Source organism: Fusarium musae, chromosome 3 (genome assembly GCF_019915245.1).
Source record: "Fusarium musae strain F31 chromosome 3, whole genome shotgun sequence".
Classification (NCBI taxonomy): Eukaryota; Fungi; Ascomycota; class Sordariomycetes; order Hypocreales; family Nectriaceae; genus Fusarium; species Fusarium musae.
The window spans coordinates 2,914,755-2,928,098 of record NC_058389.1 but is presented as its reverse complement, the minus strand read 5'-3'; the positions used below and the strand labels follow the sequence as shown (position 1 = coordinate 2,928,098).

Genomic DNA, 13,344 nt, shown 5'->3' with positions numbered 1-13,344 from the left:
ATTTTAAATTATTTATTTCCTTTTTAAAATATTTTCTATATTTTAAAGTAACTTTATATATTCTAAAATATAAAATATATAAATAAAGCTTAAAATATATAAATAAAATCTAGGGTATTTTAAGTAATATTAAAAGAGATCTTATATTTAATATATTAAAAGAGATCTTATATTTAGTATATTAAAAGAGATCTTATATTTAAGATAACTTAAAAGAGTTATAAAATAATAAAAAGTAATTTATTTATTAAATATCTAACTTATTTAAGATCTCTTTAATTAATCTTTCTATAAGATCTATATTTTAATAATCTTAAATATATTTTTTAATATTTATAAGGCTAAATAGCTTATAACTCTTTTTTAGCTTTATACCTTATAATGCTTTTATAAGTATATTTACTAATAGCTTTAAACTTACTTTATAACTTAAAAAAATTATTTTTTTCTAAATATATTTTTATAATTAATAATTATAAATATTAATATATTAGAGTTTAGCCTTTAACTTTTATAAAAGACTTTTTAAAAAATAAATTATTTATTAGTTATTATAAATAAGATATAAATTAATATTTTAAAGCTTATTTTATAGGCTTTAGAATAGCCTTTATTAAAATAGCCTTTCCTTTATAGCTTATAAGAAAGTAAGTAGCTTTACCTTAATTATTAATATAGTTACTATATTTTACTTATTTATTTACTATCCTATAAGTCTTTTATAGATCTTTATTATATAACTTTATAAGCTTTTTTAATTAAGGGTATTATTAGTAAATAATATATTATTATATACTATAAATTTTCTTTTAAAACTAAACTATAAATTATAAAAATAAGTTATATATAGGTAATTAAGTATATAATTAATAGCTTTTATATATATCTTATTTAGATTATTTATAAATTAAGATAGTCTTAAGATTATAAATATAATATCTAGTTAACTAATAATACTTATATATAAAATTAATTTAATTACCTTTTTATATTAGTTAGCTATATATTTATTTACTTTTCTTTAATTAAGAAAGAGTTCTTCTTTTCTTATTAAAAAGGTATTTATAGTATTTACAGTATATATCTTATATATCTTCTTAAGATATATAGTTTAAGTTACTTAAATCTATTTTAATATATAATTTTATATAACCTATATACTAAAAAACTACTATAACTTATTTCCTTTAGTTAATTTATATTTCTTTTAAAAAGATTATATAAGTTATAATATAGATTTTTTATTTTTTTTTTTAAATATAAAGACTATATTATCTATATAGAAAATAATTAGTAGGTTTCTTTTTTAGTAATAGTAGCTTTTATTTAATACTAGCTTATAGTTTAAGGTTTATAGTATATTTTTAAGCTCCTTTTACTATAAAAGTAATATATTTTATAATCTATATAATGCCTTATATAAAAATAATATTTAGTCTTCTTTTTTACTCTTTCTAAAGCCTAAAGGTAATTTTATAAATATATTACTTAGCAGTTTTATATTTATAAATATATTAACTATATTATATTATATTAGCTTAAAATTATACTTTATAGTAATTATAAGTAACGTTCTAAATAACTTTTTAATAAAGGTTATAGTATATATTTTATTAGTAATTAATCTTATTTATTAATCTCTTTAAATAATAAGTCTTGCTTTATATTTTTATAAGTAGTTATATTTATTAAATTTATAAATAAATACTTATATATAATTAAGTATTTTTAAGTTATTAATATATAAATTACATTTTATAATCTTAATTTAAGATCCTATTTACTTATAACTCTCTAAGTAATCTTTTTATACTTTTTTAAATTCTATTTCTAACTTATATTTTAATAGATTACTATAAGAACTTAAAGCTAAAAGTAGATTTTTTTTATAATATTTTTATCTATTAAAAGAGAAGCTTATTTAAGTTATTTATATCTTATACCTAGGCTTTAGTTTTTTACTAATATATTTATTTCTTATTACTTTAGTTATTAGCTTCCTTTCTTTCTTTATAATAAAAGTAGCTATTAAACTAGTACTAAAAGCTTAGTTTAGTATATAAAGATCTTTTTCTATTACTTTTCTAGCTTTTATACTTTAACTTATTTAAATTCCTAATTTAATAAAGAAGCTTAAAAGTAGGCTTTTTAGTAATATTAAAAGTAATTTAAATCTTACTTAAGTATACTTTATTAGTATTATATTTTCTTTATCTTTTAACTTTATTTTTTAAGTAAGTAAGTTTTTAATTAAGCTTTTAAAGTATATTTTTTATATTTCTTTCTTATTAATACTTTAAATTAGGTCTATTATTTAATTAATTTACTTAAAGCTTAAAAAAGCTTATAATTACTATTATAATTCTTTAAAAGTCTATTTTTTAATAGTATCCTTTATTTATATTTTATTAATACTAAAGAATTCCTTTTTATTAAAAATAATATCTTAAATTATATAAACCTTATTTATAATAAGGTTTTATACTTTAAAAATATTTAAAGAATTATATTTAACTAGATATCCTATTTATATTTTTAAACTTATTTTTAATTAAAGGTACTTTTTTTTTTTTTATATTTCTTTTATTAATAAGAATACTTTATATTTAATACTTTTTATATAACTAATTTAAAGTTAATTACCTTTTTTTATAATTAGAATATTTAAAAAAAAGCTTTTATATAAGGTTTTTTACTTTAGGTATTACTTTAATATTTAATTTAAAATATATATTACTATTTTTACTATTTTAAGCTAAAGACTTAAAAGGAAATTACTATTAATTATTAATAGTTTTACTTTTTTTTTTATTACCTTTTTAAAATGCTTTTTAAAGCTATTTTATTATTAAGTTCTTAATATACTTTTATTTACTTTAATCCCCTTTTTTAAAAACTATATATAAGTTAAATACCCCTTTTAAAGCTTATTATCTATCTCTATAACTTATAGTTTAACTTTATATATTATCTTAAGTATTTAAATAAAATACTTAAATATTATTAGTAAATTATTATTATAGTAGTTTATAAAATAATAGTTTTAATATATTCTTAAATAGTAGTTTATAATAATTATATATAATATATAACTATTAATTCTAACTAGATAGTTATAAAAATCTATTAAAACTCTTTTTTTAGCTTTTAAGGGTTATTTTTAAGGTTTATAGTACTTTTAATACTTTAACTTAGCTAACTTATATATATTATATTTTACTATTATTAAACCTTTAATTTTAGCTTTAAAGGTATAGTTTATTAAGTATTCTAGGCTCTTTAATCTTAAATATCTTAATTAGTAATACTATATCTTAGCTAGAGCTTTATTAGGCTTATTTATAATCTAGGAATTATAATATAAGTGCTTTATAGTAAATAAAGCTTATTTACTTATTTTAATAAAGTAATTAAGTATATATTAATTATATTTTTATTTAAGCTTATATAATACTTAGCTATTTATATATCTTAATATATTAGCTTTATTTTATTAGTTTTACTAATACCCTATTTATTATAATTTTTATAGTAATATTAAGTTAATACTTATTTTTAAGTAATAAGTTATATAATTTAAAATTATTATTTAAAGCTTATTTTATAAGTTTATAACTTAGACTTTTATATCTTTATATTTAAGTATTAGTAGCTATTTAGACTTTATAAATACTTTTTCTTTATATTATATAGTTTTTATTAACTTAAATTATTTTAAGTTATTAAATATATAGATTATAGTTCTAGAGTCTAGGATAAATAAGTTATATAATAAGTATTTACTATTTAAGGTTAGGAAAGTAATTGCCTTTTTTAAAATTAAAGGCCTTATTAAAGATAGTTAACTTAACCTCTTTTTTAAGGCTTTATTTTTAATTTAAAGTCTTTAATATAGTTTTTTAATCTTTTTATTTCTTTTTAAGTATTATTTAAATAAATCTAGCTATTTTTAATTTAGCTAGAACTTTTTAAATACTAATTTAAGGAAAGCTACTTAATATAATATATTATTAAAATATTTATAACTTTTCTTATATAATATATATCTTTTTAAAGTCTTAATACTTAGCTAGGCTTACTTTATTAAGCTTTCTTTAAATTTATTAATAGCTAACCTACTTTATTTCTTATTTCTTAATAATAAGCTTTAATTTTTTAAGTTTAAGGCTTTAAATATTAGTCTAAAGCTCCTTTTTATAACTTAATTAATTTATAATCTATTACTTTTTTTTTTACTATCTTAAATTTCTTATTTAAACTATATAAAGAAGTTTAATAGAAAATAGAATTTATTTTTAATTTCCTTTTTATTTTAATTTTATTTAATTTATAAGAAAATCTTAAAATATTAATCTAGAGCCTATTATAGGTTTTTAAACTAGATATTTAAATATTAAGCTTTAGTAATACCTTTAAGCTTTTTAACTTAGATTACTATTTCTTATTTTATAATTTACTCTTTTTAGTTAATTCTAGGGTTTAAAGTGCCTTTTAATACTTTAAAATAGTATTTTTAGGCTTATTTCCTTCTTATAGTATTATTAATACTATATATAGCTTTTAAATTAAAAAAGAATTATAATATATTATTATATTTACTTAATTTATTTATAATAAGTAAATATATTTTAATAAAATAAAGGCTTATTTTCTTAATTATTTAATTTAATATATTATAAATACTATCTATTTATTTATTATATTAATTAAAGTTTATATAATAGATATTTATTTTAGCCTTATAGGCCTTTTATTATATAAAAAGTAAGTTACTATATCTATTTATATATTATTCTTTATATTTAATACTTAAGCTATTTAAAAGTAATTTAATATATAGTATTACTTAGTAATCTTTAATCTTAAGTTTTTATAGCTTTTTAATTTATAGATTTATAAAATATATTAAGTTTAAAAGTTAGCCTAGTTTATATACCCTTTTTATAGTTATTTTTATAATATATAACTATTTAAAAGAATCCTAGTTATTAAGGTTATTAAGTAAGTAAGACTTTATATTTATATTATAAGATATTATACTATATATAAGAAGTAGTACTTAAAGTTTATTTTAGTAATTTACTTTTCTTTCTTATAATTATAGCTATTTTTAAGAAATATAGCTTTAAGACTTTTAATTATTAAACTAAATTTTATTAAAAAGATAAAATATCTTTATAGTAATATATAAGGTATAGCTAATAAGGTCTTATAATAAAAATAATATAATATAATACTTATTTTTTAGTATATTATATATAAGGCATTATATATAATACTAAAAAATATAATAACTTTAAAAATAAGTTTTAAGGTTATATAATACTGCCTTTAACCTTATAATCTAACTAAATAAGTAACTTTAATCTATAAGTATAAAAAGATATTTTCTTTAACCTTAGTAAGCTAAAGGCCTTCTTTATTATTACTTAATTAAAGTAATTAATATTAAAGCTTTAACCCTAAAGGCCTAATTCTAAATAAGCTAGAAACTATAAAGACTATCTAAAGATACTATATTATATAATTAATATTAATAGCTATAACTATCCTATTATAGCAGTTAATACCTATATAAATAGTAATCTAATTAATATTAATAATCTTAATATTAATAATATCCTTAATTTATATATTTTCTTTTAGTATTTAAATATTATAAATAAAGACTTACTATATATTAATAAATTAATACTAATATAATAAGTTAATTTTATAATCTTTAATTATATTATAAGGCTCTTAAATATATAAAATATATTTATTATACTAACTATTATAAGTAAATTAAAGGCCTTAAAAGACCTAGCTAATTACTTAAAGTAAGATTAAGACTTATTAATAGAGTAATAAGCTTTTATTATAGCTATTAGATTAAGTAGTAGTAATAGCTAATACTAGGTATAGTTTATAGAGTTAAAATATATAGTTAAAGTAATTAAATTAATAATATAAATATTATATTATAAGAATTAAAGGCTATTATAAGGTAAAGGAAAGAAAGTAAAAGGGAAAAGAGAGGTAAAAAAATAAATTATAAAATAAAGGTTTTAGTATTAAAGGAAAAACTATAAATATTAGTAAGCTAAAGCTAGCTTAGTAAGTTAATAATAGATTAGATTAGGTTATAAGGTAATATAAAGTAATATAAGGAATATAAATTAAAGGTAAATATAGCTAATAAATACTTAAGAATTAAATTTTATATATTTCTTATTTTATTTAACTTCTAGTATTTTATTACCTTTTTTTTAGTCTTCCTTTAGTTATATAATTAGTATTCTTAATATTTAAGGCTTATTTAAGTTAAACTATTTATAGGCTTATATAATCCCTCTTAATTATATAGTACTACTGGTTTAATAGTTATACATAATAGAAATCTATATATTTGCAGTTGGCCTTATCCTGGAAATATGGACTTTGAACTCTAGGGTGACACTCTAATCTAGGGATACTGGGATGTGTATCGGATTGAGTGGTTTCCCCAGCAGAGCCGGCGGGTTGGTTCTCGAAAGGAGAGCGGCTCTGCGGTTCGTCATTCCGAATTGCGTTTATCGAGACGGGGTTTTCGGGCCGTGATACCTTGTTTTGCATAGCATTAACTTTGTGCATCACAAACAGACAATGCTACTCTATGAAGCATAGACTCAGATACTATGCACTATGACCAGCGCTATTTTTCATTCCCTTCTCCCGTTACAATTGATTGCACATTTTATTAACGCAATATCAATTGTATTTCTGTATAATATTTATTCATATCTCTAATATTATCTAGAATATTCTCCCGAGCCTCCTGTAGTTACAGTAGCAATGGCAGATGGTATTACGCTCCCGATGTTGTATTGGCGATCTGTAGGGTAGCATTGTCTTAGCGCCGCGCCTCAAACAGCTTGTGTCAGAGAGGTTGCAAGGGCTACGTTGCACAGGGAGATAAGCTCTGACAGGCCCTTGCCAGGTCAGTTCATCCTTTATTCAAGCTTAGTATTTACCTTGAAGCTTCGAGTTCTATGCTTAAACCTAATGCTGAGTATAGTTAATTTGAAGTTTAATCAGACTGTCATTTGTGACGATTCACAGCCACGTATAGCCGTCGGAACCACAGACAATGATTTTCGCAACCCAATCGATGCGATATTCCTTAAAGGCCTTGTTTGTTTGTCTGTGTCTTGACGTTTTGTCGTTTTGAATTGATTGCACGTTGTTTGTCCTGATCTGACAGACAAGAAACATCAAACCTGTCGAAACACTCTCGTTTGCATTTCTCGTCCGATGCCATCCTCGCATCGTTCAATCGTACAAACGTACAAACGTACACGACTTGTTTCAAGAGAATGCAACTCCCCGAGGAAAACCTACATATCATCTTTGCATAACTCCTTGAAACTAGACACCAAAATACCTCGGTCGCACATACAAAATTCTCCCCCAGTAGGAGATGGCAATTCTACGGTTTCAGGTGAAGAAGCGGATCTGCCAAGACAACAGGAGAGGAAGAGAATCGAAATTCCCGTCGTTTACCGGCGCCTACTTCTCGAAAAGAATAGAGTCGCCGGTGCCTGGGATATTTTAGACTTGAACGGTGGATGTGGACGTGGACGTGGATGTGGACGGGAACGGTGGCGTAGGCGTAGGCGTAGGCGGGATCGCTCCAATGGGATTTGCTCCGATATTAAAGGTGCCAAGGGGCTAGGTTTCACCGTTAGACACTCATCCAATCATGGGAGTGTCCTATAGAGCCTCAAACCGAACTTGGCAGGGGTTTAGCGTAACGCCTTGGTTCTTTTTTTTTTGACAGCAAGGTCCGGGGTCTAGCGTAGTGTAAGCCAGCTAGGCCAGCTAGCCCAGGCCCAAGGGTTTCAATTTCCGCTATGCGTTTGCTGCAAGTGAGCTTATTTTTCCGTCTATCAATGTCTATATCGTTATGGAGTACGCACCAAAGGCGAGACGCCTGAACTGCAAGGGACCCTTCTCCTGAGGGTAGATTTGTTCCCTGATCTGATCTAGATTCAACTGTCACTCGCTGGACATGGTCCCAGCACACCATGTTTGAGGTTATGGCATGGCTTCTTGACGAGATGAAGTCAACTGGACTGAAGTGAGCCGATCCTTGTGGTGGGACTGACCGTAGTTTACGCCTTGGAGAGGAATAGGACAGGACAGGACAGGACAGGATAGGAACAGGAATAGTTGGATCTAGGGCGGGCCTAATCTCAAGCTCAAGCAAGGCGTCGAGATTCGATATATAAGTCGACATCCTTCGTCGTCCCAATACCTCTTCTTTTCTTTCTCTCCACACTCGTCGTAGCAAAATCAGTCTTTCTTCTTTCTATCTTCACTTTCTTTCAATTTGGCTGTGCCAAACCTTCATTCTTTCTAACAAACCACCGAAGCTCGAACTTTTTCACTTCCGCGACTTCTCGCTTCATCCAATCCTTTCTTTAAACCAACACCAACTCAAACAGATAACTATCTATCAAGATGCGTTTCTCCGCTTCCGCTGCTGCTCTGGCCATGGCCACCACCGTCTCGGCCCACGCTCAGGTCTACGGCCTCTGGGTCAACGGTGAGGACCAGGGTGATGGACGCAACGTCTACATCCGATCTCCCGCCAGCAACTCTCCCGTCAAGGACCTCACCAGCCCCGATCTCGTCTGCAACGTCAATGGTGGCAAGGCCGCTCCCAAGTTCGTCAAGGCTGCTTCCGGTGATGAGCTTACCTTCGAGTGGTACCACGATAACCGTGGAGATGATATCATTGATGGCAGCCACAAGGGTCCCATCATCACCTACATTGCTCCCTACACCGAGAGCGACGGCACTGGTGCTATCTGGACCAAGATTGCTGAGGACGGTTACGATGGCAAGGAGTGGGCTGTTGACAAGCTCATCAAGGCCAAGGGCAAGTCCACTTTCACTCTCCCCTCTGCCCTGAAGGCTGGCAAGTACATTGTCCGCCAGGAGATCATTGCTCACCACGAGTCCGATGTTGCCTACGCCTCCAACCCCGCCCGAGGTGCTCAGTTCTACCCCTCTTGCGCTCAGGTTGAGGTCACTGGCTCCGGCACTGCTGTCCCTGATGAGAAGTTCGACTTCAACAAGGGTTACACCTCCACTGACAAGGGCATTGTCTTCAACCTCTACGGTTCTTACACCACCTACGACATCCCCGGCCCCGAGGTCTGGAAGGGAACCTCTTCCGGCTCTGGTTCCGACTCTGGCTCTACTCCCGAGACTCCTGCTGCCACCTCCGCCGCCGCTGAGGCCCCTGCTGCTACCCAGCCCGCTGGTGGCAACGCTGGTTCCGAGACTCAGGCTCCTGCCCCTACTCCTACCTTCGCCACTGTTGTCCGACCTTCCGAGGGTGCCTCCGCTCCCACTTCTGCTCCCGTCACTCCCCCCAAGACCGGCTGCTCTTCCAAGCGCCGCCGTGCTCGCCGCGCTGCCCGCCGATCTCTGTAAAGAGCTCGAAAGAGTTCTAAACAGTGGAGAATAAGCAACATGCGATACGTCCGTGACGTGTCCATGCACTTCTTTGCCAGCAAAAGAAACGGATTTGTTCCTCCCTAGTGGAGGGCGATGAAACTGCATCTTTGCAGATGGCTTTCTGTTTGTAAATAGATTGTGCGCTGGCTTTTCAGTTGCATATCTTGTATAAATTTTATTACGACGATTGATCTTACTTTTCTCCCTATTGCAATGTGATATGACACTTCCAAGGTTCTTTAAGTGCTATAAATGTGTCGAAGGTACTGGCTGAGGCTTTATGACATGCTTCATACACTCACCTAGTGACGCTGTAGAGACCGATGGAAGTGTATTGGCCAATTCCAATATATGTATTAAAACTATAATTAAGCCTCAAACTTGGTTTAAAAAGCTATTCCGACTCTTAAAGTTGAACGATGGTATCTGCAGAGTAAAGACAAGCCACTATGAAGAGTTGTCCCTTGTGTCTCGGCCGGGAAAAGTGGACCCTTCCGGGCTTCCTCCGTCTCTACTCATTCGGTAGAGTAACTTAGGCGGTAATACCTAACTTTTCTTGTATATTACCCTCTAATCGTTTGGCCCCGAGAGAACTGGGGTTATAGTTTTAGGTTTGTTCTGCGCAAACTTCATCGTCATAAGCGAATAGCACTAGGATTTACTCCCGAGGAAGCAAACAAGTCTTCAACATGTCAGCACTGCTCATGCATTTCACATCACATCAGTGACGTTCACCAGCAGAGCAACTATAGGCTTTTCAGGCATCAAAAGGTTGATTCGTCGGTCCAATTAGCTTCTTCAGGATGGCCCAAAATGCAATATCCTCTCTAGTATGATCTGTCACTAAGTCCTTCACATATGAAACCTAGTCCCTGAAGATTTCACACCCTCTCGCGCTTGTGGAACCTATCACGAACACGAATCGAGTTCACATATGATCGATAACATGCGAGTTATGAAAAGGCAGCAATATCAAACCTTCTTTCATTGGATGTAATGTGTGCAATGGAGTCGACTAGTCGATATGCGTACGCAGACCGAGAAAAGTGAGGCTGACGAGGAGCTAGTCTCGCCTGGAAGTTCCAGGACGCTCGAATCATTGTTGCGGATACCCTCACTCATGTCCAGAAAGCTCTGACATATTCATTGTGTTTTATGAGATAGATGGGTGGTTGGGTAAGGCTCCAGTTGCATGTTCCAGTCATTGGGACTTTGGGCCACAGCGAATTGGACGGTACATTTGTAGCGGCCCAACGCATTCTCGAGCCCAACACGTATGACATTGATCCCGAACCAGCCGGTAGCTTATACTCCCCAGCTTGTATAACTTGTACTTGCACGAGATCCTTCGCCAAGCACAAGCCAACTGATCGGCTCTTGGGTCGTTGCACGCCCAGCAACCATGTGTGACGACGAGCGAGTAGATCCCCAGGACGAGGTCACTATCGGCAATTAGACTACTATGAGTCTGCCACGTGGTGTGTCTACCAATGCCAGGTTTGTTCAACTACTCCCTCAATGCTTCATGCGTGGTCCTTGTAATGCCACAGTCGCGGCTCTGCGTCTATACGACCAATCACCTTCAGGTCGGATCGACGACACCTCACATTTGTCATGGTTGAAATGATCGTGGAAGTGATTTCACTTGATTTTGACTTGTCCAACGACTGACAAAATGCTTTTCAGATAATGTAGCGGTTTAAACTTGAGGCAGATGTGTTGTTGTAGATGTATTGCCAGCGACAACGGTGTTATGCGCCAGAGGTAGCCGCACTCGAGTTGAAGGAGGCGAGAATCCAGACCAAACCTGCCAGATGAGGCACGAAGTGAAATCATTTGTCAAAATTGACACTTTTTGAACTCATGGTCTCGAGCTGGGCTCAACGCAACGGGACGGACTTTGTCACTCAAGGATTTGCGTTGGATGCCGGAACTTAATGTGATCGGATTAAATGCAGATATCATTCATACCATTCATCTCCGTGACTGAATTGCGCATAAGAAATCAGGCCAAGAAACTCGTTCTAATTTCGGAAATTCAGGGAGAGGGAGGCATCAGGACCGCCCGACATTCCGAATTATGAGAATGCCCTTTGATAGCCTCTTGAGTAATTTGGCACGAGATAACCTAATGATTGGTAGAAAGCTCGACAAAGTAGTTGCCTAAGGGGCGGGTGTCTGTATATAAACCTAGAAAACTCACACTCTGGGGACCCTGCTAATTCAGAGAAACATTGATCGAAAGATCTCCAAAGGCCGATTACTGCGATTAACCTCCGAACATTAGAATCCGCGCATGTGAGTAGAATCCTCTCGGTGAGCTGGGTCCTTTTTGCAGTTGTTTACTGTCTTGTCTTGGGGAGTGGACATGAAAGGGCAATGTGCGTCATGGCGTGGTGGAAAAGGGGGCGATGCTGAGGAAAGCTGTGCAGCTTCATCAAACTATTAGCTAGGCTTTATTCGAGTGTATCTCAGGGCTGTTACCAGATACCAGAGGCGAAGCTAGGCAACGGCAATAGACATGCAGCACTTTTGGTTCAGGCGGTTTCCTGCACAGCGACCAGCAAGACGCATATCTTTGGACATTTGCAGTGAAAATATTTCCATTGAGGCCACTCCACGTTCACGTAATCTGTGTGGCAACGAATCAGTCGGTCTGCAATTTAGGAAGAGCCGCAAGTCCGCATGCCAGGAAACAAGTCATAGCTGCAGCGATGGCTGGGTGCTAAGGATTGGCTACTTTGCAGCGACTATGAGACCTGCCGATTATGCCGTTGGACAGGGCGGTTGAAAGCCAACAAGTCGGAAATGTGACTAATATCCAGCATCATAGGGCAGTGCAATCATGATTCTCCCCTCTAATCCGAATAGTGTCACAAGAAAGTCCACAGCCCTGAGGCGTAGTGTCCGCAGAGCCAGGGGCGGTACTCACACGGCTGTGCCTAGCAATGATCTTGAGGTACGACTAGCAGTTGACACAGTTCTGCTTTGGGCACGAATGTGGGTACCTAAGGTCTTTGAAGGGATCAAGTTGCTATTGAGCCGCATGAGATGGTAGAGTATAGAAGGAGCTAGGAGGATTTGATGCCCATGAAGGGCGAAGTAGGCAGCAATCAATACGAAAGTGTTTTCTTGCAACTTATGGATCCATCAAAAGCAACGCATCTCAGACGCAGTAGTCGGAAGAAAGTCTTGACGACTTCGTTTCACAGCGGCTGGCCACGCACTGTACCATCCAAGGGTGGTTATGCCTCCACACATAGCACTGAGACAATCGGCCATAGTCAAGCGAGAGCTTCTCTTGGCAAGGCTCGCATCGACATCATAGCCGCCTCTACTGGGAATCAGACCAAAGAAGCCCAGGTGTGGGCTTGGTTGAGGGATGCTGATCGGCCCTGGGAAGGCTTCAGTTTGTCGGACGTATGCAGTCCACAAGTCGTTCAAAAACCGGCGAAAGGTCTTTCCTACAAAACGAAGAGGGATCGAGGTCTATCCTCTCAAAGAGAGCAGGACCAAAGTGACCTAGGCAACAAATCTCGGCCGGTGGCTTCAGAAGGTAGCTTATTCAGGGAACAGGGGGAGGGACCACAACCAAAAAGGCCTTTTGCAGAACCTCTAGTAAGTTCACAGCCCGATTTGTTCGACAGCGCTCTGATATGCTGCCATCAGTAAAGTGATCCTGATCTTTGCAGAGTCCCAACGCGAAAACAGGGAGCCCAATATCCTGTTGACCATTGCTTCAACTGTGGACTTCACCGAATACTGGCTTGCTCTCTTTCAGTCCTCTTTCCTTTTCGAGGTACCTGAGGCACAGGATATCACGCCACGTCTTATCCCAGCCAACAACGTAATTGG

General features: G+C 32.7%; 1 protein-coding gene across 1 annotated transcript; it reads left to right on the top strand.

Moving 5' to 3' along the window:
* Positions 1-8,484: 8,484 nt before the first annotated feature.
* Positions 8,485-9,465, top strand: J7337_004332 (uncharacterized protein; the record flags this gene model as incomplete). Its single annotated transcript, XM_044822027.1, has 1 exon — positions 8,485-9,465. One exon carries the CDS (start codon positions 8,485-8,487, stop codon positions 9,463-9,465), a length of 981 nt encoding a protein of 326 aa, XP_044683360.1.
* Between the last annotated feature and the right edge of the window lie 3,879 nt (positions 9,466-13,344).